This window comes from Coregonus clupeaformis, unplaced genomic scaffold, assembly GCF_020615455.1.
Source record: "Coregonus clupeaformis isolate EN_2021a unplaced genomic scaffold, ASM2061545v1 scaf0058, whole genome shotgun sequence".
NCBI lineage: Eukaryota > Metazoa > Chordata > Actinopteri > Salmoniformes > Salmonidae > Coregonus > Coregonus clupeaformis.
Window position 1 is genome coordinate 33,514 of NW_025533513.1, and position 27,716 is coordinate 61,229.

General features: G+C 42.7%; 2 protein-coding genes across 2 annotated transcripts; both read right to left on the reverse strand.

The window, feature by feature from the left end:
* Nucleotides 1-1,843: 1,843 nt before the first annotated feature.
* On the reverse strand, nt 1,844-7,327 carry LOC121549272 (oocyte zinc finger protein XlCOF22-like). Its single transcript, XM_045212869.1, has 9 exons — nt 7,188-7,327; nt 6,453-6,655; nt 6,284-6,373; nt 6,019-6,114; nt 5,434-5,544; nt 5,199-5,322; nt 4,693-4,903; nt 3,119-3,168; nt 1,844-3,006 (listed from the first exon to the last, which is right to left on the reverse strand). The coding sequence occupies exons 1-9, from the start codon at nt 7,243-7,245 to the stop codon at nt 1,844-1,846; spliced, it is 2,106 nt and encodes a 701-aa protein (XP_045068804.1). The 5' UTR covers nt 7,246-7,327.
* A 907-nt stretch (nt 7,328-8,234) lies between these two features.
* On the reverse strand, nt 8,235-25,981 carry LOC121549280 (zinc finger protein ZFMSA12A). The gene is given in 10 exon segments (XM_041861144.2): nt 8,235-9,556; nt 9,559-10,338; nt 10,462-10,511; nt 10,655-10,904; nt 11,186-11,309; nt 11,421-11,531; nt 24,238-24,333; nt 24,505-24,564; nt 24,964-25,166; nt 25,835-25,981. Coding segments are annotated over 10 exon segments (2,268 nt in total). The 5' UTR covers nt 25,893-25,981; the 3' UTR covers nt 8,235-9,020.
* Nucleotides 25,982-27,716: the final 1,735 nt, after the last annotated feature.

Here is a 27,716-nt window from a genome sequence, read left to right on the forward strand (position 1 = left end):
TCTGTAGTAAACAACTTCGAAGAACCTCTGTGAAACCTGTATGGCTGCGTTTACACAGGCAGCCCAATTCTGATATTTTTTCACTAATTGGTCTTTTGACAAATCAGATCAGCTCTGATAAAGATGTGATTGGTCGAAAGACCAATTAATAATAATAATAATAATAATAATAATAATATGCCATTTAGCAGACGCTTTTATCCAAAGCGACTTACAGTTAGTGGGAAAAAGATCAGAATTGGGCTGACTGTGTAAACACATCCTATGTGAACTGTGTTGATTGAATCATGTTGGTTCTGGATGGGGTGATAGTAATATCTCTGTTTCAGCTCATATGTTTTACCCACTGCAAAATGAGAACATGTTACTGATAGAAGCAAAGGAAGATACAGGTAACTGCCAAAAATCAACAGTGTCTTAATAGGGCATTGGGCCTGCCAGAACAGCTTCAATGCCCCTTGGCATAGATAGAAGTGTCTGAAACTCTATTGGAGGGATGTGACACCATTCTTGCTCAAGAAATTATATAATTTGGGGTTTTGTTGATGGTGGTGAAAAAGCCTGTCTCAGGTGCTGCTCCAGAATCTCCCATAAGTGTTCAATTGGGTTGAGATCTGGTGAGACACATCCTTTAAACCCCCTATGCTTCTTTGAGACCCCTCTTTCAAAGTCACTGAGATCTTTTCTAGCCATTGTAGCCAAAATAATGGGCAACTGGATGTTTTTATACATGACCCTAAGCATGATGGGATGTGAATTGCTTAATTAACTCAGGAACCACACCTGTGTTGAAGCACCTGCTTTCAATATACTGTATATTGGTCATTCTGAGCTTTGTTTGATTGCACAAAGCCCAGCCGGGGGCCCTCTGGCGTCCTCTGGTCTACCCAGGACATCTAGGGCAGTCCCGTCCCAGTTCTGAACAGTCACCTGTATGGTAACCCTGTCAGCCAGTGCCAGATGGGAGCACACCAGCATGTCATGATGACTAAAATGCTTGACTCAATCCATAATCTACTTTAATGTTTTGGAATGGCACCATGTTTACACAAAGGCTAAACGGTTGGCATTTTAGATGGATATGTTTATTGATATATGAATGCACAACTCAATTACAGAAGAGTAGATTCTGCCGACTATACTGCACTAAACAGCACACTAAATCACTATATCAACATGGAAATAAATCCAGGTGCTGAACATTTCAACAATTTCACCAAAACTCCATATAACGTTAAGTAAACAAACAGATGGAACAGCCTCAATATGTACATAAGCTACTCCACTGGTTTTCATCCTTGACTATTATGCAGTGATTTTAAAAGGGCAACTTCACTATTTAACAACTTAGTGTTAGATGGTTCCTCACCTTGAAAGTAGTCTATGGGCCAGGAAAACCTGTAATCTATGGTTCAGTTTTCTTTAAGCAGCCACTACAAACGTAAGCTAATCTTAGCCACCGCTAACTACAAATCAATGGGAGTGATATGGGCAATTGTGCAATTGTTCTAAATGTAATCCAATATTTGGTTTGGACATTACCATAAGGTAATTTAGCAATAAAACAATTTTAAAACATTTCATGGATGCCCATATCACTTCCATTGATTGTCAGCTAGTGGAGTCTCAAGTTAGCTTGTTAGTTTGTAGTGCCTGTTTAAAGAAAACAGAAGCATGGATTACAGTGTCTCCTGGCCCATACACTACTTAAAGGGTGAGGAATCATCAAATTGTAAATTACTGAACTTCCCCTTGAATTGGGAAACAAGGCTTTAAAGTGTTGAGGATATGATAAATTAGTTTGGTACTGGGTGTACTTCCTGCATTTCCACTAATGCCACTATTACAAAGCTCTACCAAAAAACACATTGTAAATACACACTACAACTTTCAATGATTTTTTCTTCATGTGATAGTTCAGGTGTGAACTGCGTTTGTGAGTATTTGGGCAACGAAGACATGAATATGGCCTCTCCCCTGAATGAACTAGCAAATGTTTTTTTAAGCAAGTTCTCCGGATAAAACCCCTTCCACATTCATTACAAGTGTAAGGACGCTCTCCCCTATGCCCACGCATGTGGACAACTAAATGGCTTGACTTAAAAAAACGTTTGTCACACTCTTTGCATTGGTAAGGTCTCTCCCCAGTGTGAAAGCGCTGGTGTACCTGCAGATCCCCTCCTGATGGAAACGCCTTCCCACACACAGAGCACATGTAGGGTCTCTCGCCTGTGTGGAGCCTTATGTGCACAGTGAGATTACCTTTCTGAGTGAAACATTTTCCACAGTAGGTGCAGGGGAAGGGACGATAATTCAAATGAGTACGCACGTGATCCTTGAGGCGTCGGTTTGTTACGAAGGACTTTCCACATTGGTGGCAATGGTGTGTTCTCGGAAGTTGCAATCCTTTCTTCTTTGGAAGGTGCGACGATGGCTTCAGATCCGACCTCTTGTGGGCTTCCACATGGTGCACGAGGCTGGGCAAGTTGCTGAAGGTAATTCCACATTTGTGACAGTCAAGCGTTTGGGCGACACTGTGACTTTTTTCATGGGCGTCCAGTTGATTCGATTCGGGAAAGCTCCTTGCGCAGTGACGGCACTGGAATGGATATTGCGGTGACGTCTTAAAACTCTTCCCGCTTTGTGGACAGATGTACATGGATTCGTTGTGTGGACACTGGTGTCTCAATTTCTCACGCAGAGAACCAAACTCTCTCCAGCATTTCAGGCAGCTAAAGGCAGTGCCCACACATTGCATCCTCTTATGATTTGACAGACTTGTATAGAATTTGAATCTATTACCGCAGTTGGAGCACTTGTATGGATTGTCCCCACAGTGAATTTGCTGGTGTTGGACAAGTTGAGACTGATAATTAAAGCACTTCCCACACTGAGGACACTGGTGGAAAATGTTCATGTGTGATGAACTGGAAGTAGATGGGGCACACTCATTGGAAGCTGAAGAAAGGGGAGTCAACACCTGAAACGACACCCCTGCAACGGTGTCTGTGGAAAAATTAATAAAAACATTGACGTTTCCCCTACCATTACCCTACAATGGTCAACTGAGGCTTTCCAAAGGGTAAATGTGCTTGACTAAAAGATTATGAGGTCTCACCTGTATCACCACCTTGCATGACACTGGTAGGAGAAAGACCAGAACCAGCCCTGTGAAAGGCACAAAACAGAAATGCAAATTGATGACCATTACTAAGTCAAGTGGTAAAGTTGTTTGATGCACTGTTTCAAACAACAAAAATGATAAATGAATTCTCACAGTGTCTTCAGAAAGTATTCACACCCCTTGACTTATTCCACATTGTTGTTACAGCCTGAATTCAAAATGAATTCAATAAAAAAAAATATCACCCATCTACACACAATACCCCATAATGATAAATGTTTGTACATTTATTGAAAATAAAATACAGAAATATCTAATTTACATATGTATTCACACCCCTGAGCCAATACTTTGTAGAAGCACCTTTGGCAGCGATTACAGCTTTGAGTCTTTCAGGGTAAGTCTCTAAAACACACCTGGATTGTGCAACATTTGCCCATTATTCTTTTCAGAATTCTACAAGCTTTGTCAAATTGGTTGTTGATCCTTGCTAGACAACCCTTTTAAAATCTTGTCAGAGATTTTCAAGTAGATTTAAGTCAAGACTAACTCAGCCACTCAGGAACATTCACTGTCTTCTTGGTAAGCAACTTCAGTGTAGATTTGGCCTTGTGTTTTAGGTTATTGTCCTGCATCTCCCAGTGTCGGGTAGAAAGCAGACTGAACCAGGTTTTCCTCTAGGATTTTGCCTGTGCTTAGTTCCATTGAGTAATGTGTTGTATTGTACTTGCCCCAAACATAACACGTTGTATTCATGGACAAAAAGTTCGCTTTGCCACATTTTATGCAGTATTACTTTAGTGCCTTGTACACAGGATGCATGTTTTGGAATATTTTCTTTTCTGTACAGGCGTCCTTCTTTTCACTCTGTCAATTAGGTTAGTATTGTAGAGTATCTACAATGTTGTTGATCAGTTTTCTCCTATCACAGCCATTAAACAAACTATTTTAAAGACATAATTGGGCTCATGGTGAAATCCCTGAGCGGTTTCCTTCCTCTCCAGCAACTGAGTTAGGAAGGACGCCTGTATCTTTGTAGTGACTGGGTGTGTTGATACACCATCCAAAGTGTAATTAATAACTTCACCATGCTCAAAGGGATATTCAATGTCTGCTTTTTTTCCATTTGGACCCATCTACCAATAGGTGCCCTTTGCAAAGCATTGGAAAACCTCCCTGGTTTTTGTGGTTGAATCTGTGTTTGAAATTCACTGTGCGACCTAATTGTATGTGTGAGGTAATCGTTGAAAAATAATGTTAAACACTATTATTGCACAGAGTGAGTCCATGCAACTTCTTATGTGACCTGTTAAGCAAATATTTACTCCTGAACTTATTTAGGCTTGTCATAATAAAGGGGTTAAATACTTATTGACTCCAGACATTTCAGCTTTCATTTTTTATTTATTTGTAAACATTTCAAAAAACATAATTTGACTGACATTGTGGGGTATTGTGTGTAGGCCGGTGACAAAACATCTCAATTGAATCCATTTTAAATTCAGGCTGTAACACAACAACATTTCGAAAAAGTCAAGGGGTGTGAATACTTTCTGAAGGCACTGTACCTTTTCTGTGCTGACTCGTCCTCTACATCTATGTCATCTTCATTCGCTTCATCACAGGTTTCATCGCAGCCTATAATATCTCTTGTGCTCCCCATTGCCACTAAATGTGCTGTCCTCATATCCACACCAGTGTCCAGATTGGTACGGTTTAACTGGTCAGGGAAGGCATCAGATTCAATATCTGATTCCTGAGGAATGTCAGAGGAGGAAACTGCACACAGACAAAAAACAAATACGTTAAAAAGAAACGTAATATCTGCTGGGCTGTTCTGAATACTTATCTCATATCCATAATTTACATTTTAATCTGTCAAATTGTTTATTATTTGGCTAATCCATCCAAGTATAAATCCCTTTAAAATGAACAAGAAAGGTAAGGAACATGGTGAGAGGAACTTGCTGCACATAAATAATCTTATTATCCTCAGATGCAGTTGTTTCATCAATAAACCTTATACGACCATGTGGTACTAAAATGATGCATAAAAAATGTGTACTTTTCTTACTGTTTGTGTACAATGTTCTGCATTGTTTGTAATTCTGGAGCAGAAACTGGAGATCTTCTGAGTGAGAGAAAGACTGCAGGCATTCATCCAGGCCAGAGGAGCCAGCACTCAGCAACAATGCAGTCTAGTGAAAAGAGGGACACAAATAAAATGCCAAAATAGATTCCAGGCCAACTACAGTTATTAATTTGAATGGTGTTGTCTCAAGACTGTCTTACGAAAGTGATTTCTGTACCTGCTTAAAGTCTGGTAGTGTAAGCAGCTCTTCCAACCGAGTGAGGAAGTCACAGACCAGTTCCTGAAGCGCTTTGTCAAAATCAGGTCTGAATTCCTCAAGGAACACCACCTGAAAAGATGATGGTGAGTCAGTGAGATACTACAAAAGGGAAACAGTTAGCCTACTTAATGATTGGTTTGTAGACCCTGCATGATCCTACCTTGGGTGCCAAGTATTTTTCTTCTCTCTTGCCAGGGTCGGCGAGTCATGATTTATCATACAACAAAATGCTATTTTTCAAGGACATTATTACTAGGTTCCCCCTGGCTGTACCATCGATGCCCCCCTCCAGTCAAGCCATATGGCAGACACTGCCTTTACAAACAGCCTCAACTCCCTATCTGAAGCTGACTAGACACCATTAACTTTCCATTTTGATAATTTGTTGTTCCGGTTTGTTTTGCTTTTGAAGCGTTTTGAGATTCTATTTTGTAATGAGAAGCGCTATATAAGCTAAATAAGTTATTATTAGGTTGAGTCAGGCTAAAGAAAACAGTCAAGAAAAACAGGTTGAATACAAGCTTGACATGAACAGCTACTTACTTGAACGAAGTGTTCACGCTCAACTGGATCTGTAATCAAGCTTTGGGTGAGCTTGGCAAAGTTAGCTTCAGGCGATTCCATGCCTGCATCATAGGACTGTAAAACAATGTGGGAAACAAACCGAAAAAGGACAGTCATTTTTATACTTGGTGTTAAAGGGGATGACAACTGTCCCACAACTGTCCATACCAACAAACTTAAACTCTTGATTTTAATGTGGCCGAACTATCAGGGTGTTGTACTAGCTGACATTTGATTTACCAACCTGAACCTGTGCAAGTTGAGAAGACTTTATAGAATAAAGGAGGGTTTGGAGGCTGACAGGGTGTTCAGCAGAAAATCGCCCCAAAGTTACCTGCAAGAAAAGTGGTGATGCAGTCTGATACTTTGCATAAAACTATTCTCAGCACTTCACCCATTTAAGTGATCCTTACCCTTGCTCTCAGCCCCAAAATAAGGAGGGTCCTCTGTCTGTCAGTCATAAGTTCTGGGACAGTTTGTGTTACCACGGTCACAAACTCCTCTAATTTTCCATAGTGCTTAATGGCCCTCTGTTGTGATACCTGCCACATAAATGCAGACATCAGTCGTAGAGGTGGAACCAACAGGCGCAGGGAGGAGAGAGGGATGGGGGAATCTATAATGTGAAAAGCACAGTGTGTTAGCTAAATCAATTACATTTAGTTATGCATATCTTAGCTACCGTTATGTCATAATTACATTGTCATAACAAATGTTATAACATTCCGAGCAGACAATAGCTTGCGCCGAATGTGTACGTGTGGACACTCAATAACATAATAATAGCTAGCTAGCTATTCAATAACATAATATATCAAATGGCACAGCTAGCTAACGTTAGACATACAAGAGGTTTTGCTAGAAACCGCACAATAGCTAGCTAGATAGCCAGCTACTTCCTTGACGTCAGGGTCGTTTTCACTAGACACCAAACGATAGAAAACTGACCGAAACGAGGAGGGACGACCCGAACTTGTCCAATTAGAAACGCTCGTTTACATGTTCCGTTGCAAAACGTTTAGCTACGGTTTGCACGGTCATAGCTAGGTAGCGACCTGGTTATTACGCCCAACCTAGGTCAGAAAGCTATCTAGCAAACACAATATTGTTTTCTATCTTGCCAGTTACCACGAATACCGTATACATACCCATTATGGCCCATGTGCCAATCAGTATCTTAGCTACCTTAGCTAGTGAGCGCCGCATGACACTGTAGAAAGTAAATCTAGCTAGCTAACGTTACCACCATAAAAGAGGATGTGAAACCTTTGCCACCAAGTACTATTTCAACGTCAGCGTCCAAAAATTCTTCAAAATAAAAGTCATAAATTATGCTAAATGTGTAATATTTAACTATCAAGCTATTCAATAGATGTATTTATGAACTTGATTATTGCCAATACAATCTGTATTTTAGTTACTACTAACTGTATTTACATGTAGCCATTAACTTAACCATTAGCATATTAAGAGATCTAAGACAACATCTGTAACAAGGGAATTGTATAGACTAACATGATATACATCTACATCATCATGACCATAACATTATAGACCATATCTGTCTAAAATACTATGCCTACAAATCACTTCCTCATGCTGTGATTGTGAATTGAATAGTCATAATCAATGGCAGCCTAAGATATAAAGGAAAACTATGGAGGGGTAGGGCTTACATCTGCTATTTTTAGGTATATACTTCCATTTTTAATTATGTGAGCCACTTGACCTACTGGAGCTTCATGGGAGTGGAGTCACAATTCTCTGTGACATGTCAGACCGAGGGACCATAGGGAATCCGGTCATTTCAGATAGTTGAAAAGGTATCCAAAAGTGTATTTACCTGTGATGTTCATGATGCCTCTTCATTGCTAATCACTTCGTACCAATATAGAGCACGGCAGTCACACACACTATACCCTTTTCATATAATTCACTGTACACTATTCAAGAAGTAAATGCTGATTTTAGACCCACAATTCTATGGAAGAGGGTGAATGTTTTCAGAAACTGTGTGTTCTGAGCAGCCAATAACCCAGAAAAAAGAACACACAACCTGTTCTGTCTCAAAGTGAAACAATGAAGACAATGGACTGACTTAATGGAATTGCGATAGCATGTGATTGTGCAGGTTGGTCACAAGTAACACAGAGAGAGCACAGTGCTGAGTGCCCCTAAAATAAATCAATAGAAGCTTAAGTATTAAAACCTTTAATAATAGGTATAACAAAGAATATGCCAACCCTCCAAATATAACACCAGGAAATACACTTTTCTAGATTCCTTGGAAGTCTAGAAATACGCTTATCAAATAACACATTATCATTATTACTGTTAAGAGTAAATACTTATATTACAATTGCACATGCATTTCACAAATTCAACCTCAATCCACGACTACTGTGCCTATTACATAAACATGTCTACATGCAAACAGCTATATAATACATCTGTAAAGGAATAATATTTGTAATGAGAAAAACGGAACATCACATGAAACTATAAAATAGCTTCTTAACTGGTCCAGTAACCTTGGCACCTGTAACTAAATCAGCTACTTGATGAGGTTCTGAGACATGATGTATAGAGAAAGACTAGAGAGTCTACACCCCCCTCACCTACCAAAGCCCCTCCCCCATCCATGAAGGACGCCATTGCCGCACGTTTTTGGAAAACCTACACAGGACAATTCCATTGTTTCTGTGTTAATGATAAATTATTGGTTGTTCCAATTAAATTCCGTGTGTGAAGCCATTGCAGAGGCGTTTGTTTGAAACCTACAAAGAAAAATTGTGTTGTTTCCGTGTTAATGATAATTAGAACACCCATTAATCTCTCTGGACTAGTATTGATTTTCCCCCATAACTTGTTGCTTCGCTATCAAATTGCAGTTACAACTAGCCACTAAGAGTGTTACTCAAAAGTGAGAGGTAGGGCCAGGGGGGAAGTATTGGGACATTTTTCCACACGCAGGGCAGCATTCAACAATTTGAAGGACCGCCTCCTAGTCTCTCCATGGCATAGCCTCGGGACATGCCAACATGTGCCAACATTTTTATGTTAAGGCTGTCATGATAGATTGCTGGTACGGCCACATGTCCAGCCACGGCGGCCACATGTCCAGCCATGGCAGCCGCATGTCCAGCCATGGCAGTGGCATGTCCAGCCATGGCAGTCGCATTAGTAGGATTCTCCTTCATGTGATAGCTTGGTTGTGAACTACGCTTGGAAGTATTCGGGCAACGAGGACGTGAATAAGGCTTCTGCCCTGAATGAACTAGCAAATGTTTCTTTAAGCAAGTTTTCCGGATAAAACTCCTTCCACATTCATTACAAGTGAAGGGACGCTCTCCAGTATGCCCACGCATGTGGACGACTAAGTGGCTCGACTTAGTAAAACGTTTGTCACACTCTTTGCATTGGTAGGGTTTCTCCCCAGTGTGAAAGCGCTGGTGTACCTGCAGATTCCCTGCTGACTGAAAGGTCTTCCCACACACAGAGCACATGTAGGGTCTCTCCCTGTGTGGATCCTTATGTGCACATTGAGATTACCTTTCTGAGTGAAACATTTTCCACAGTAGGTGCAGGGGAAGGGACGATAATTCAAATGAGTACGCACGTGATCCTTGAGGCGTCGGTTTGTTACGAAGGACTTTCCACATTGGTGGCAATGGTGAGTTTTCGGAAGCTGCAATCCTTTCTTCTTCTTCGGAAGGTGCGACGACGGCCTCAGATCCGACCTCTTGTGGGCTTCCACGTGGTGCACAAGGCTGGGCAAGTTGCTGAAGGTAATTCCACATGTGTGACAGTCAAGAGTTTGGGCGACTCCGTGAATTTTTTCGTGAGCATGCAGTTGATCCAATTCGGAAAAGGCCATTGCGCAGTGACGGCACTGGAATGGATGTTGCTGTGGCGTCTTGAAACTCTTCCCGCTCTGTGGACAGATGTACATGACTTCGTTGTGTGGACACTGGTGTCTCAATTTCTCACGCAGTGAACCAAACTCTCTCCAGCACTTGGGGCAGCTATAGGCAGTGCCCACACATTGCATCCTCTTATGATTTGACAGACTTGTAAAGAATTTGAATCTATTACCGCAGTTGGAGCACTTGTATGGATTGTCCCCACAGTGAATTTGCTGGTGTTGGACAAGTTGAGACTGATAATTAAAGCACTTCCCACACTGAGGACACTGGTGGAAAATGTTCATGTGTGATGAACTGGAAGTAGATGGGGCACACTCATTGGAAGCTGAAGAAAGGGGAGTCAACACCTGAAACGACACCCCTGCAACGGTGTCTGTGGAAAAATGAATAAAAACATTGAACTTGTGAGGAAGTTTCCCCTACCATTGCCCAAAAATGGTCAACTGAGGCTTTCCAAAGGGTAAATGTACTTGACTAAAAGTTTGTGAGGTCTCACCTGTATCACCACCTTGCATGACACTAGTAGGAGAAAGACCAGACCCAGCCCTGTGAAAGGCAGAAAACAGAAATGCAAATTGATGACTATTACTGAGTCAAGTGGTAAGTTTGTTTGATAGATCCAAATGCAAATGGTTATTCACCAACTGTACCTTTCGAAACAACAAAAATAAATACATTTATTCTCATACCTTTTCTGTGTTTGGTCATCCTCTACATCGATGTCATCTTCATTCCCTTCATCACAGGTTTCATCGCAGCCTATAATATCTCTTGTGCTCCCCATTTCCACTAAATGTGAAGCCAACTCCATCCTTTGGCAGTCTCTGCTTTGTATCCCAGTTCTCATCCCCACACCAGTGTCCAGATTGGTACGGTTTAACTGGTCAGGGAAGGCATCAGATTCAATATCGGATTCCTGAGGAATGTCAGAGGAGGAAACTGCACAGACAAAAACAAATACGTTAAAAATACACTTTGAATAATATCTAGGTGACTGCTCTGAACACCTAGAGGCAAAACGTCCCAAATCCATAATTTACATTTTAATCCATCACTTTATTTGGCTCATCCTTCCAACTTTAAAATGAACAAGGAAGGTAAGGAACATGGTGAGAGGAACTTCCAGCACATAAATCATCTTATTATCCTCAGATGCAGTTGTTACATCAATAAACCTTATTTGACCATGTAGTATTACAATTAATTGGTGTAAAACGTACCGTTTGTGTACAATGTTCTGCATTGTTTGTAATTCTGGAGTAGAAACTGGAGATCTTCTGAGTGAGAGAAAGACAGCAGGCATTCATCCAGGCCAGAGGAGCCAGCACTCAGCAACAATGCAGTCTAGGGAAAAGAGGGACACAAATAAAATGCCAAAATAGATTCCAGGCCAACTACAGTTATTAATTTGAATGCTGTTGTCTCAAGACTGTCTTACGAAAGTGATTTCTGCACCTGCTTAAAGTCTGGTAGTGTAAGCAGCTCTTCCAACCGAGTGAGGAAGTCACAGACCAGTTCCTGAAGCACTTGGTCAAAATCAGGTCTGAATTCTTCAGGAAACACCACCTGAGAAGATGATGGAGAGTCAGTGAGATAATGCAAGAGGGGAAAAAATGTGACTAATCAATTATCGTTTGAGAGACCCTGCATGGTCCTAGCCTGGGTGCAAAGTTTGTTTCTGCTGTCTTGGCACCCAGGCTAGCACGATCCAGTACCCAAAGAACAGGAATCAGTGTTGTGGCAAGTAAGGCTGCGTGTTGTGGCATAGACAGGCAGCCCAATTCTGATATTTTTTCAGATCTGATTGGTCAAAATACCAATTACTGAAAAAAATCAGAATTGGGCTGCCTGTGTAAATGCAGCCTAGACAAATTAATGTTAGTGAATGACTAGTTATGATTTATCATAGCGTAGGCCTATTCACTTTTCAAATGCTATCTTGTTGACTAACATCATAACTAACTTGAGTCAGGCCAGAGAAAATTTTCAAGTAAAGGCCCGCACAGACTGCATGATTTTAGCTGCCTTATTCCACGACTTTGCCGTCCCAGACAAAATGTCCATGCCGTGGGCAAATTCTTAGTCTTGCCTTGTTCAGTGTGACAGGGTCTAGGTCTGCCGATTAAAGGAAAACTCCACTCTTTTGGTATTCGTTTCATTAGTCCATTGTTGATATAGTCCCAAAATGTATGTCAGCAATCGAGTTAAGATGTACAACTTTCAAAATACAGCTGCGTTTTGCATCATCATATGATGCTGCTAAGGACCCAGGGATTAAACACCTCCCTCTACAACTGGATCCTGGACCTCCTGACTGGCACCCCCAGGTGGTGAGGGTAGGCAACAACACATCCGCCATGCTGACCCTCAACACGGGGGCCCCTCAGGGGTGCGTGCTTAGTCCCCTCCTGTACTCCCTGTTCACCCACGACCGTGTGGCCGCTCACGACTCCAACACCATCATTACGTTTGCCGATAACACAACGGTTGTAGGCCTGATCACTGACCTCAACCTCTCCCTCAACAAGACAAAGGAGCTGATCAGACTATAGTAAACGGAGGGCCGAACACGCCCCCATCCACATTGACAGGGCTGTAGTGGAGCAGGTCGAGAGCTTCAAGTTCCTCGGTGTCCACATCATTAAGGAATTATCATGGTCAACATACACCAACACAGTCGTGAAGAGGGCACGACAACACCTCTACTCCCTCAGGAGGCTGAAAAGATTCAGCATTGGCCATCAGACCCTCAAAAAGTTATACAGCTGCACCATTGAGAGCATCTTGACTGGCTACATGACCGCTTGGTATGGCAACTGCTTGGCATCCGACCGCAAGGTGCTACAGAGTAGTGCGTGCGGCCGAGCTCCCTGCCATCCAGGACCTCTATACCAGGAAGGCCCTAAAAATGGTCAAAGACACCAGACTGTTGTCTCTGCTTCCGCACGGCAAGCAGTACTGATGCACCAAGTCTGGAACCAACAGGACCCTGAACAGCTTCTACCCCTAAGCCATAAGACTGCTAAAAAGTTAGTTAAATAGTTCAGCAATAGCTACCCAGAGTAACTGCATTGAACTCTTGAATAATCACAGCACGCTGCTGTTACTGTTTATTATCTATTCTGTAGCAGTTAGGAAGACAGCCACAGTGGGCCTACTCTCCCACTTACACAGTGTTTCTCTCTCCTTCCACAGACTCCTCAGAAGGAGAGTTACGGAATCTGCCAGTGAGGCCACACCACCGCAAGAGAGGTGGTGGCCGCCATCTTTAACCACCTTCTTGCCTGAACCGCTTCTGGACTAGAACGCCAGAGACAATAAAAGCTCAAGTAAAAGCATATGTTGTGTGTTTACTCATTGCTGCTTGTGTAGTTGGGCACACCCCACTCCTCCCGACATATGGTGGAGAATGTGGACATCTGAGTAAACACACAACTTTCTTATTTTATTGTTTTACATTCTTTTTTCTCTCTCGCAAGAGTGGAACCATGTCTAATCCTGGAGTTGGAAACTTGGAAAACATGCTGGGACAACTCATAAATCTTCATGGAGTCAGCCAACAGACCTCAAATACCATGATAGAAGGTATGGCTGGGCTCATACAACATATGACCACCTCAGAGGTTCCCTGGAAGTTCAAAGGAGGCCTGTTGGAGCAGCTTCGGGTCCAGTCCCTCTTCCCTCACCTGCCAGTAAGGCCAGAGAGACACTCACTAAGATGACTGATGCTGATGACCCAGAGGCCTTGCTCTTGATGTTTCAGAGAGTGGCAGAGAGAGAGTTATGGGACCGGACAACATGTCCAGCTCTTGTAGCCTCCTATCTCACAGGAGAGGCGCAACAAGCCTAACAGGATCTGGAGACAGTAGAGGTCAATAACTATGACCGTTTGAAGGAGGAGATTAGGGCTCAACCCCTTTGACAGCGCCCTATGGTTTAGAACCTGGGAATACCAAGCTGGCCAGGCACCCCGGGCCCAATTATACCACCTAAGGCGGCTTGGGAAAAATTGTCTGAAGCCACAAGGCAACTCTGTGGATGATGTGATCGACAAAGCTGTCCTCAGACTTACCAGGACATGATTCAGCTGGTGGAAAGATGAACATCAAAAGATGCACTTAAGTCAAACAAACAGGAACGACCTCCACCTATGAAGAAACAACCTGACACACAACCTTTTTCCTCAAGAAGATATGAGCCTCCCATAACAGCCGCTTATTTCCCAGCCAGAGAGGAGCGACGTAATGTTGTCTGGTGCAGAAAATGTGGGGCCAAGGGACTCCCTACTCATACAGTCGTTTTAAAAAGTTTGGGCACCCCTGACAATTTCCATGATTGTTTGGATCAGCAATTTCATTTTGATCTATCAAATAACTGATGGACACAGTAATATTTCAGTAGTGAAATTAGGTTTATTGGATTAACAGAAAATGTGCAATATGCATCAAAACAAAATTAGACAGGTGCATAAATTTGGGCACCCCAACAGAAAAATCACATCAATATTTAGTAGAGCCTCCTTTTGCTAAAATAACAGACTCTAGATGCTTCCTTTAGCCTCTAATGAGTGTCTGGATGAAGGTATTTTGGACCGTTCCTCCTTACAAAACATCTCCACTTCAGTTGGGTTTGATGGTTGCCGAGTATGGATAGCCCGCTTCAAATCATCCCACAGATTCTCAATGATATTCAGGTCTGGGGACTGGGATGGTCATTCCAGAACATTGTACTTGTTCCTCTGCATAAATGCCCGGGTAGATTTTGAGCAGTGTTTTGGGTCGTTGTCTTGTTGAAATATCCAGCCCTGGCGTAACTTCAACTTTGTGACTGATTCTTCAACATTATTCCCAAGAATCTGCTGATATTGAGTGGAATCCATGCAACCCTCAACTTTAACAAGATTCCCAGTACCGGCACTGGCCACACAGCCCCACAGCATGATGGAACCCCCACCAAATTTTACCGTGGGTAGCAAGTGTTTTTCTTGGAACGCTGTGTTCTTTTGCCAACATGCATAACGCCCCTTGTTATGACCAAATAACTAAATCTTAGTTTCATCAGTCCACAGCACCTTATTCCAAAATGAAGCTGGCTTGTCCAAATGTGCATTTGCATACCTCAAGCGACTCTGTGGCGTGTGTGCAGAAAAGGCTTCTTCCGCATCACTCTCCCGTACAGCTTCTCCATGTGTAAAGTGCGCTGAATTGTTGAACGATGCACAGTGACACCATCTGCAGCAAGATTATGTTGTAGGTCTTTGGAGGTGGTCTGTGGGCTGTTTTTGACCGTTCTCACCATCCTTCGCCTCTCCGATATTTTACTTGGCCTGCCACATCTGGCCTTAACAAGAACTGTGCGTGTGGTCTTGCATTTCCTCACTATGTTCCTCACAGTGGACACTGACAGCTTACATCTCTGCGATAGCTTTTTGTAGCCTTCCCCTAAACCATAATGTTGAACAATCTTTGTTTTCAGGTCATTTGAGAGTTGTTTTGAGGCCCCCATGTTGCCACTCTTCAGAGGAGAGTCAAAGAGAACAACAACTTGCAATTGGCCACCTTAAATACCCTTTCTCATGATTGGATGCACTTGTCTATGAAGTTCAAGGCTTAATGAGCTCACCAAACCAATTGTGTGTTCCAATTAATCAGTGCTAAGTAGTTACAGGTATTCAAATCAACAGAATGACAAGGGTGCCCACATTTTTGCATAGCCTATTTTTCACATCTGATTTAATTTCATACAACTTAATATTGCTACACTAAAAATCTTTGTCTGGACAATACCCCAGTACTCAGCTTTTATTAGAAAATGAATGGCATGCCACTGTGATCATTTTCTGTGACGACAGAGTCAATTATTATGCAGCCTCAGAGGGGTACCCAAACTTTTTCATATGACTGTAAGTGTTGAGTAACAGATGAGCCAATGCCTACAGACCCACCAGCGATTGCCACCTGTCAGACCATAGCGAAGTGAGGTACCTGCTCGCTAGTATCTAGTGCAGGTGGGCTCACATACCCTACTGGCTCTCTTGGACTCTGGCAGTGAAGTCACCCTGATACAGCCAGAATAGATTCCTGTAGGGTCTCTTCGAAACCACAACACCCTATCCCTCACCTGCATCCACGGGGACACCCAAGACATCCCGCATCCGGTTCAACACTGATTGTGGGGCATGGATGGTCATTGCAGGGGTGATGCCAGAATTGACGACCCCTCTGCTCCTGGGTCGAAACTGCCTGGGATTTGACAGTCTTTGAGGCTGCTGGGGTAAGCAAAAATTAATTTCGCACTACCTCTGCTCTTCACCACACTCATAGACCCAAGCCTTTGCTGCCTGTTCTGAAGGGGCAACATACTAAAAAACGTTCTCGCCAGCAGAAGTCAGTAAAGGTGCTGCTGGGTGATGCCGCACAACCAGACCAGCCTGAGGACAGCGGAGATCCCGCTGATGTGGAAGGTGAGCCCCCTCTACCTATCAATGACTTCTCAGTTCTGTTGCAGGGCCGTTTCAGTGATGCCCAACTGAGAGACCAAAACCTCGCAAATACCCTAGGAAGGGTCCAGGAGGTGGATGGTAAAGCCCTAGGAGACCAGCCTTTGGTGGCTCCTTACTTAGCCCTTCGTTAAGGGCTACTCTATCGGTATCAGAAGTAAGCGAAGACCTTGTATCCTTCTAGTGCCCAAAGTGTATGTTCCATTTTTTCTCCAACTGGCCCACTCTCACGTCTTGGGCGCTCATTTGGGTGAGGAAAAGACAAGGGAACAAATCCTACATAAGTTTTACCGGCCCGGAATCTACATGTCTGTCGCACGTTACTGTCGGAGGTGTCCCACCTGTCAGCGGACTGTCCCAGTAGGGCGTACCCCGCTACCCATCATTGAGACCCCATTTGATAGGATAGACCTAGTTGGACCTCTCCCAAAGTCTGGGCTAGGATACCGATATATCCTGGTAGTGGTAGACTATGCCACCAGGTACCCGGAGGCAATTCCCCTACGAACCATCACCACCAAGGCCATAGCCAAGGAGTTGGTACTTATGTTTTCAAGGGTTGGCCTTTCTAGAGAAATCCTAATGGACCAGGGGACCCCCTTCATGTCATGAATCATGCGGGACATGTGTAAGCTCCTGAGGATCAAAACAGCTGCGCCCCTTGGTCTACCATCCACAAACAGATGGACTGGTAGAGCGTTTCAACCAGACCCTCAAGAGGATGTTGAAAAGGGTGTCGGACCATGAAGGAAAGGACTGGGATCAGCTACTGCCTTATGTCCTCTGTCAGGGTTCTTTTTTTGAGCTCCTTTACGCTCACCACCCAAGAGGACTCCTCGATGTCGCCAGGGAAGACCAGCTGTCTGCCCATCGTACCCTGGTCGAACATGTGGTGGAGATGCAGACCAGGTTCGCCAGAGTGATGCCCATTGTGCAAGCCCGGTGGCATGGGCCCTACGCAGTCATGGAGAAACTAGGCTCAGTAACGGACAGGATAAACCAGCCAGATCGCCGTAAATGGGAGCAAGTATATCACATCAACCTTCCGAAGAAGTGGGAGGAGGATGATGATACTGTGGCCTTTGTCTTCACAGAGCTTCCCCAGGAAATACCCAGAGATGTCATAAACATGTGGCAAGACTTTACTCCCCAACAACTCCAAGAGGTAAGACACTTCGTTGATCAGTACACGGATGTCTTTTTGTCTTTGCCAGGGCGGACAGATGTGCTAGAGCACAATATCCTTACGCTACCTGGGAAGACTGTACACGTGAAGCCGTACAGGGTCACTGAAGCTCGTCGCAAAGTCACGCACTGAGGTCAAAAATGTGTGAGAGTTGGACACCATAGAGGAGTCAAAAAGTCAGTGGGCCAGCCCCATCGTCCTGGTATCCAAGCAACTGGCCTTATCCAACCACCAAGATTCAGGTGAGAGCCTTCATGGGACTGGCCAGTTACTACCGGTTTTCTGCTCGGGCGTCTCCCCTGACAGACATGACCCGGAAGGCCGAGCCGGAAAAGGTTAAATAAATGGAGCTCAGAAGCCGAGAAGGCGTTCAAGGACCTTCAAACCTCCCTCTGTTCAGGACCAGTCCTGAGGTCACCAGACCGCTCCCAGCCTTTCGACGTCCAAACAGACGCCTCTGGAACTGGACTGGGAGCTGTCCAGTCCCAGATCTGGGATGGTGAAGAACATTACACTTTATTAGTCAGTCGAAAGCTCCTAGAGTGGCTTGCGAAAGTATTCACCCCCCCCTTGGCATTTTTCCTATTTTGTTGCCTTACAACCTGGAATTAAAATTGATTTTTGGGGGGGTTGTATCATTTGATTTACACAACATGCCTACCACTTTGAAGAAACAAAGAAATAAGACAAAAAAACTGAAAACTTGAGCGTGCATAACTATTCACTTCTGTAGAGCCACCTTTTACAGCAATTACAGCTGCAAGTCTCTTGGGGTATGTCTCTATAAGCTTGGCACATCTAGCCACTGGGATTTTTGCCAATTCTTCAAGGCAAAACTGCTCCAGCTCCTTCAAGTTGGATGGGTTCCGCTGGTGAACAGCAATCTTTAAGTCATACCACAGATTCTCAATTGGATTGAGGTCTGGGTTTTGACTAGGCCATTCCAAGACATTTAAATGTTTCCCCTTAAACGACTTGAGTGTTGCTTTAGCAGTATGCTTAGGGTCATTGTCCTGGTGGAAGGTGAACCTCCGTCCCAGTCTCAAATCTCTGGAAGACTGAAACAAGTTTCCCTCAAGAATTTCCCTGTATTTAGCGCCATTCATCATTCCTTCAATTCTGACCAGTTTCCCAGTCCCTGCAGATGAAAAACATCCCCACAGCATGATGCTGCCACCACCATGCTTCACTGTGGGGATGGTGTTCTCGGTGTGATGAGAGGTGATGGGTTGGCGCCAGACATAGCGTTTTCCTTGATGGCCAAAAAGCTCAATTTTAGTCTCATCTGACCAGAATACCTTCTTTCATATGTTTGGGGAGTCTCCCACATGCCTTTTGGCGAACCCAAAACATGTTTGCTTATTATTTTCTTTAAGCAATGGCTTTTTTTCTGCCCACTCTTCCGTAAAGCCTAGCTCTGTGGAGTGTACGGCTTAAAGTGGTCCTATGGACAGATACTCCAATCTCAGCTGTGGAGCTTTGTAGCTCCTTCAGGGTTATCTTTGGTCTCTTTGTTGCCTCTCTGATTAATGCCCTCCTTGCCTGGTCTGTGGGTTTTGGTGGGCGGCCCTCTCTTGGCAGGTTTGTTGTGTTTTTTTTATAATGGATTTAATGGTGCTCCGTGGGATGTTAAAAAGGTTTGGTTATTTTTTTATAACCCAACCCTGATCTGTACTTCTCCACAACGTTGTCCCTGACCTGTTTGGAGAGCTCCTTGGTCTTCATGGTGCCGCTTGCTTGGTGGTGCCCCTTGCTTAGTGGTGTTGCAGACTCTGGGGCCTTTCGGAACAGGTGTATATATACTGAGAACATGTGACAGATCATGTGACACTTAGATTGCACACAGGTGGACTTTATTTAACTAATTGTGTGACTTCTGAAGGTAATTGGTTGCACCAAATCTTATTTAGGGGCTTCATAGCAAAGGGGGTGAATACATATGCACGCACCATTTTTCCATTATTTATTTTATATAATTTTTTTAAGCAAGTTATTTTTTTCATTTCACTTCACCAATTTGGACTATTTTGTGTATGTCCATTACATGAATTCCAAATAAAAATCCATTTAAATTACAGGTTTTAATGCAACAAAATAGGAAAAACGCCAAGGGGGATGAATACTTTTGCAAGGCACTGTACCTAGGGAACGCAAGTATGCTACCGTAGAAAAATGGGCTGTCTGCTCCCTGTCCTTCGCCCTGGAGATAGATCATGCACCCTTGCAGTGGATGGCCAAGGACACCAATGACTGGGTGACCCGCTGGTTCCTAGAGCTACAACCATACAACTTTGTGGTTCAACACAGACCAGGGTCTGCTCATGGGAACGCCGATGCCCTCTCCGGCTCCATTGTCTCTTCTCTTCCGCCAATTCCTCCCATGGCTCGGAGCTAAAGGGAGGGGTGTGTGGCACCATGAGAGTCATGGGCATAGGTGTGGCTGAAGGACTCCCAGTGCAGCACCATGGACAGAGCCACCCATCTTAGCACAGGAGACAGGTGCGCTCACTTCAGCACCATGGACAACGGCACTCAGTTCAGCACTGTGGAAGGCTGCACTACCTTCAGCACCAGGCCAGCCGAAGACAGCGCCACAGCTCTGCTCACTCAACACACCTATAATAATAATATGCTATTTAGCAGACTGTGCAGGTTTACTAATCAGCACACCTGCAGATCATTCCCTAATCAACAATCAGCACACCTGCAGATCATTCCCTAATCAACTGACTGGCACAAGAGTGCAGGCTGGACCTAACTCAAGTGAGCAGTTAGGAAGACACAGGGTGCCTACTTTCACACTGTGTTTCTCTCTCTCTCCTTCCACAGACTTCTCAGAAGGAGAGTTACAGACACTGCCAGTGAGGCCACACCGCCTCAAGAGACTACAGGTGGCCGCCCTCTTTAACCACCCTCTTGCCTGACCGGTTTGTGGACTAGAAGGCCAGAGACACTAAAAGCTCAAGTAAAAGCATCCGAAACTTGAACTTGTGTGTTCACTCATTGCCGCTTGTGTAGTCAGGCACACCCCACTCTTCCCGACAGTACCCTGTGTATATAGCCAAGTTAACGTTACTCATTGTATTTACTCCTTATTAATTTATATAATTTCTCTTTTCTCTCTGCATTGTTGGAAAGGGACACATTTTATCAGAATCATGCATAATGCACATTCATTAATAATCACTAACTTAATGTAGCAGGCATTAGGCTACAGACAATTACCACAGGTCAAATCAAGCTTTATTTGTACAGCACATTTCAGACATGGAATGCAACACAATGTGCTAAAAATAAAAAAAACTATTTACTTCAAACATAATTGGATGAATAATAAAAACTGAACAACTAAAATGCACCCTAAGGAAAAGCAAAGCTAAAAAGGTGTGTTAAGATCATATTTTTTTTATAATTCACAGTTTCAGCCCACCTCGGGTTCTCTGGCAGCCTATTCCAGAGGCTGGAGGCATAGTAACTAAAGGCTGCCTCTCCATGACTCTTGGTCCTAGGCTTTGGGATAGTTAAAAGGCCAGTGCCAGAGGACCTGAGGGAACTACTGGGTACATAACTTAAAAGCATGTCTGACATGTATTGAGGTGTACAATCGTGGATTGATTTAGAAACCAATAGAAATTAATTCTAAAACTCACAGGCAGCCAGTGCAGAGACCTTAAAACCGGTGTAATGTGTGCTGTCTGTCTGGTCTTGGTCAGTACCCGTGCTGCAGTATTTACATTTACATTTACATTTTAGTCATTTAGCAGACGCTCTTATCCAGAGCGACTTACAGTTAGTGAGTGCATACATAATTTTTTTAAATTATTTTTTCATACTGGCCCCCCGTGGGAATCGAACCCACAACCCTGGCGTTGCAAACGCCATGCTCTACCAACTGAGCTACATCCCTGCCAGCCATTCCCTCCCCTACCCTGGACGACGCTGGGCCAATTGTGCGCCGCCCCATGGGTCTCCCGGTCGCGGCCGGCTACGACAGAGCCTGGATTCGAACCAGGATCTCTAGTGGCACAGCTAGCACTGCGATGCAGTGCCTTAGACCACTGCGCCACTCGGGGGAATGTTTTGCAGTTGACCAATAGCTTTCTTGGGTAGACCAGACAGGAGAGCATTACAGTAGTCAAGCCTGCTTGTAATGAAAGCATGGATCTCTGTATCAGCCTGACAGAGAGAAACGGCCACATCTTGGCAATGTTCCTCAGGTGCTAAAAAGATATCGGTCACATTCCTAATGTGTGATTCGAAATTGAGTTCAGAATCTAAAATAACACTTTGGTTTCTTACCTGTATTGCCCGTGAATTAAAATGTGCAGCCAGATTCTCTCTCTGTGATTTGGTGCCAACAATAAGTACCTCAGTCTTGTCTTGATTTAGCTGGAGGAAGTTGTGAGCCATCCAAGTATTTCAATAACTAATAGTCTAATAATTTATCTGTGGAGCTAAAATCCTCTGGTGACACAAATGTAAAGTTGTGTATCGTCTGCGTAGTAGTGAAAATCAATGCTATGCTTTCTGATAACACTGCCAAGGGGTAACATATATAAACTGAACTGGACCCAAAATCGAACCTTGTGGAACGCCATGTGATATGTTCACCAAGGGTGACAAACTCTCGACCGGTTAAATAGGTCCTAAACCAATTTAGAACTGGAACGGAGAGGCCAACACCTCTACAGTCTGTCCAGAAAGACATGGTCAACATTGTCTAATGCAGCACTTAACTCCAAGAGTACAAGGACAGAGAGCTGTTTGACATCTGTGTTGGCTCTAAAATAATTTACCACTTTAACTAAGGCAGTCTCTGTGTTGGGCCGGAAAACCAGAATTTTTCAAAAATACAGTTGGCACTTTGAAAACAAATTTCTCCAGAATTTTGCTTAAGAATGGAAGGTTGGAGATTGGCTGAACATTTCTAAGAGCTGAAGAATCTAGATTACTTTTCTTCAGAAGGGGTTTCACCATAGCAGTTTTTAGTGCAGTGGGGAAAGTGCCTGTGATTAACAATAGCTTGCACTTCTTCAGATATGCAATTGAAAACTGTTTTGAAGGTGTTGGTGGGGATAGGATCGAGAAGGCAGGTAGAAGGCTTAAGTTGTGATATCACTTTCCTGAGCATGTCTGTGTCAACCAGGGAAAATGAGTGAGCTGACTGATACCCAGCCTAATGTTTGTTATCTTATCTCTGAAATATGCCGCAAACTCATCACATTTAGATGTGGAGGAAAGTTCACATAGGTTTGCGGGGGTAGGATTTATCAGGCCATCCATGGTCGAGAAGAGCACTCTCGTATTATTCTGATTATTAATGATCAAGTTAGAAAAATCAGCCCGTCTGGCATTTCTAATTGCCTTGTTATATATGCCAAGTTGCTCTCTCAGAATATCATAATGGCCCTGCACCTTTGACTTTCTCCACTTCCGCTCTGCCTTTCTGCAATTTCTCTTTAATTTATTACATTTCCTCACTCAAATGCAAATAGCGAGTTGAAACTGCTTGTCAGAGAGGAAGAAGTGATCTCTCATCTTTGTTGTTGTTGTTGTGAGTGGCAGGGGGAGAGGCTTGGTGTGTGTGTAAACCAAAGGAAGTTTCACTTGCGCTAAAATCTGTCCAAAATAAGCCCAATGCATTTCTATGGGCTTACTTTGAAACTAAACTTGTCGCTTGCCTTCCCGCTTTTGGGACAACGACTCCCATTGTTAGGGCGGAGACGTGCATCTTGTCATTATATACAGATCTCTGGTGTAAATGGGTAGGTGCACACAGCACAGAAGGCGCGAAGGAGACGAGACCAAAAAGACATGAGAACAAGCGGACATAAACGCTCATAAAAACAAAAAAACAAAACAAACTTGATTCTTGCGATACAGGCATTTGGAATATCGCACAAAAACAAATTAATTTGATATATTGCCCAGCCCTACAATGGACTAATGAAACAAATACCAAAATATAGTTTTGGGGTGGAATTTTCCTTAAAGTACCACTACTTGCAGTCCTAGGCTCCGAAAAAGTAATGGAGTTTCAATAGGAACACGACCAGCAATGACGCCATTCATTTTTTGGAAAAAAAATTCACACATTGTATAATGAAAACTTGGTGCAAGTAATGGGCTGTGTAGTTATAAATAACACACACCTCGAATGTCAAAATTGCAATGCTTTTATTGAGTAATGCCAATGATTATGTGGAGCCGCATATCACATTCAAGCTATGAGGCTTATATTCGGCATTAGCATTTCCATGTTGTGATGTGCCTCTTCAATTCGAGAGTAGTGCTTTTCATTACAAGGAGTGCTCGGTCACAGAGGTAGGAGGAGCAGTGTCTGTCAATCAACATAGCAAAAGCTTGTTGTTGTTGTTCTTTTGACGCCAATGCTTGATACGCCCAGTTGACATAGCCTAAGTCGACTGACTTAGCCTCGCAAGCCACGACGACAGAACTGAGGCAAACCGTACAACCCGGCCAGGTTGATGTCAAGATTTTAATTTGGTCACGTTGCACAGTGTGACACGTAATAATAGTAAAAGACTGAATCTGACGTACAGTGTGGGGCATTAACAGCTACTTACTTGGACGAAGTGTTCACGCTCAACCGGATCTATAATCAAGCTTTGGGTGAGCTTGGCAAAGTTAGCTTCAGGTGATTCCATGCCTGCATCATTGGACTGTAAAACAAAGTAAAAAATAATAATAATAATACAAATAGGAGACAATCATTCTTAAATCTCATGTTTTTAAATGTGGCTAAATTATGAGGGTGTTCATTTCTTATAAAAGTGTCCAGCAGAACAAAAGCTCCAATCTTGGCATTGTATTTATACTTTTGATTCACCAACCTGTGCATGTTGAGAAGACTTTATTCTATAAAGGAGGGTCCGGAGGCTGACAGGGTTTACCTGCAAGAAAAGTGGTACTTTGCATAAAACTATTTTCTACATTTTATCTATACACTAAGAAAGTCCCCCTACTTCCTGGATCAAGTGTCATACTGTTTTTGAATGGGCTTCAAGATTATATCATCAAATTCATGAAAACGCAGTCATTTGAGATATGTGAAATTCTACCTGATGCCTTTTGGTTTTCGATTACGAAAACCTTCATAAAAGAAGTAGAAGTATATTAATCCACGAACACAAATATAATTGTATATCTTAAAATGACCATGTTTTCATGATTTTTGAAGCCCATTCAAAAACAGTATGGGACAGGATGCAGGAAGTAAGTGGGACTGTTGAAGTGATTCTGTATGACATATTGAAGTGATTCTGTATGGCATAATATGTGGCATTTCTTACCCTTGCTCTCAGCCCCAAAATAAGGAGGGTCCTCTGTCTGTCAGTCATAAGTTCTGGGACAGTTTGTGTTACCACAGTAACAAACTCCTCTAATTTTCCATAGTGCTTGATGGCTCTCTGTTGTGCTACCTGCCACATAAATGCAGACATCAGCCGTAGAGGTGGAACCAAAAGGCGCAGGGAGGAGAGAGGAATGGGGGAATCTATAATGTGAAAAGTACAGTGAAGTGTGTTAGATGGCTAGCTAAATCAATTACATTTTGTGAAAACATTAACATTGCAGAACTGACTAAATTAGATAGTTTTGATTATCTTAACTACAGATAGTTATTCATTGAGTGATAAGAAATGTTACGGTTGATATGAATAACATTGCCAGCAGATAGCTAACGTTAGCCAACTTAACGTTAATAGCTTAGCTTGCACTTACGTATTAGTTATAAGGTTAGCTTGCACAGAATGTGGGCAAGTGGACATAATAACATAATACAAAACTTAACGTTAGTTAGTCAATAACATAACAGATCGCCGTAGCGGCACAGCTAGATAGATCAAGGGGTTTCGCTAAAAACGGCAAAGTAGGCCTAGCTAGCTACCCAGCTACTTCCTTGACATCAGGGTCGTGTTCATTAGACACCGGAGGAGAAAAAAACGGAACGAAACGGACAAGGACAGTCTTGAACTTATCCAATAAGAAACGCTCGTTTTCGTTTTCCGTTGCAAAATGTTTAGTAAAGTGTGCACTAATGAGACCGACCCTGCTTGATCATGGCTAGTTGGCCAACTAGCTAGAATACCCAACCTAGACAGATTTATAGCAAGCAAAAATACAATATTGCTTTATATAATATAAGTTACCACGAATACATACCCATTATGGCCCATGTGCCAATCAGTATCTTAGCTACCTTTGCTAGTGAGCGCCGCATGAGACGGTAGAAAGTAAATCTAGCTAGCCAACGTTACTGCCGACGAACAAAGAGGATGTGAAACCTTTGCCACCAAGTAGGCCTATTACTTCAGCGTCCAAAATTGTCTTCAAAATAAAAGTCCTAATTACGGGTTCACAGCAACTATGTACTGTACAATGAGCGTACAAAACATTAAGAGCACCTTCCTAATATTGAGTTGCCCAATTCGTCGGGGCATGGACTCTACAATTCTGGCCCATGTTGACTCCAATTCTTCCCACATTTGTTTGTGTCAAGTTGGCTGGATGGCACATGGTTTGTGAACTGATACGCAAAACAATGCCAGATTCAAAACTTAGAATTTTTCAATTTTAATTTTATACAAAATTATTGCAACCAATATAATGTTATATATATGGGGGATACAACCACCCCAGCTCTGCAAAGAGACAGAATCATTAGATCATTTGTTGTGGTACTGTCCATATGTAGCTTGTTTTTGGTCGCAGGTCCAGGAATGGTTGAAGAAGTGCAACATTTACCTGGAGCTAACTCTGCAGATAGCACTACTCTGTGATTTGAAAAGTCATGGTCAATCGATCAATAATATAATAATACTTTTACAATCTATACAAACTATGAGAATAGAAGGGTTCAGAACTTTTGTGAAACATCACAGCACAGTTGAAAAATATATGGCAAATATAAAAAAAAAAAATGGATGGTGTTAAGAGATAGATGGGAGGGGTTGAGTGGAGCTGAAGGGTGGGATTAAAAACAACAAGATAACTAATGTAAAATATATTGTGTCCGTAAAATGTATATACTGTATATATTTACAAAAAAATATATGGGGGATTGGAAATGATGCAGAAAATTACATTGATGGAATCTACAATCTATCTGTACTATTAAAGCTGATCTACCCCCTAAAAAAATTAAAAAGTCTAAGAAGCGGTAGATCTGTTCTATGTGCACTATTTATATGCTTCCCGTTCTTAACTTGAGTTTTTGCGTCTTTTAGTTTTGGTTTTGTACACCAGCTTCAAACAGCTGAAAATACAACATTTTTGGTTATGGAAAATATATTGGTTTCAATAAAAAAAAGAGTTGCTGCTTTCAAATATGGCGGCACTGTACATATAGATGCACGTTAGCACATATGCCAATGCTAAAAATACTTTTAAAAATCATCTTCTCATGAACCATAAATCAGAATGACTCCAGATTTGCTATATAGACACAATGCATTAGCCTCTAATGAATTTGAGAATGATTAGTTGCTGCATTCAACGGCGGCCACGCTACACCACTAGATGGCACCATACCACACCAGGTCTATAAACACTCAATGTGTTATGTAAACCTTATGTTCAGTGCCCTCTGTAATTATTGGGACAGTGAACATGCGGTTAAAGTGCAGACTGTCAGCTTTAATTTGAAGGTATTTTCATTCATATTGGGTGAATCGTTTAGAAATTACAGCAGTTTTTCTACATAGTCCTCCCATTTTAGGGGAGTATTGGGACAGAAGTATTGGGACAAATTCACTTATATGTGTATTAAAGTATTAAAACGTTAAGTATTTGTTCCCATATTCATAGCACGCCATGACTACATCAAGCTTGTAACTCTACACATTTGTTGTTTTGGTTGTGTTGTTTTGGTTGTGTTTGAGACAATTTTGTGCCCAATAGAAATTAATGGTAAATAATAGGGGTGTAACGATCCATCTACTACATCGATGTATCGATTTATATTCATATGATCCAACTACATCGATCTGTGCTCGGCGAGTTGGCCTTTTGGACAACATATATCGATCTAACATCGTTTTAAAAT

Bases quoted from the DNA above. Each gene is read 5' to 3' on its own strand.
- LOC121549272 (XM_045212869.1), bottom strand. From the start codon at position 7,245: ATGCGGCGCTCACTAGCTAAGGTAGCTAAGATACTGATTGGCACATGG. The intron at 6,374-6,452 runs GTAAGGATCACT...CTTTTCTTGCAG, and splicing joins TTTTGGGGCTGAGAGCAAGG to GTAACTTTGGGGCGATTTTC. The intron at 3,007-3,118 runs GTGAGACCTCAT...ATTTTTCCACAG, and splicing joins CATGCAAGGTGGTGATACAG to ACACCGTTGCAGGGGTGTCG.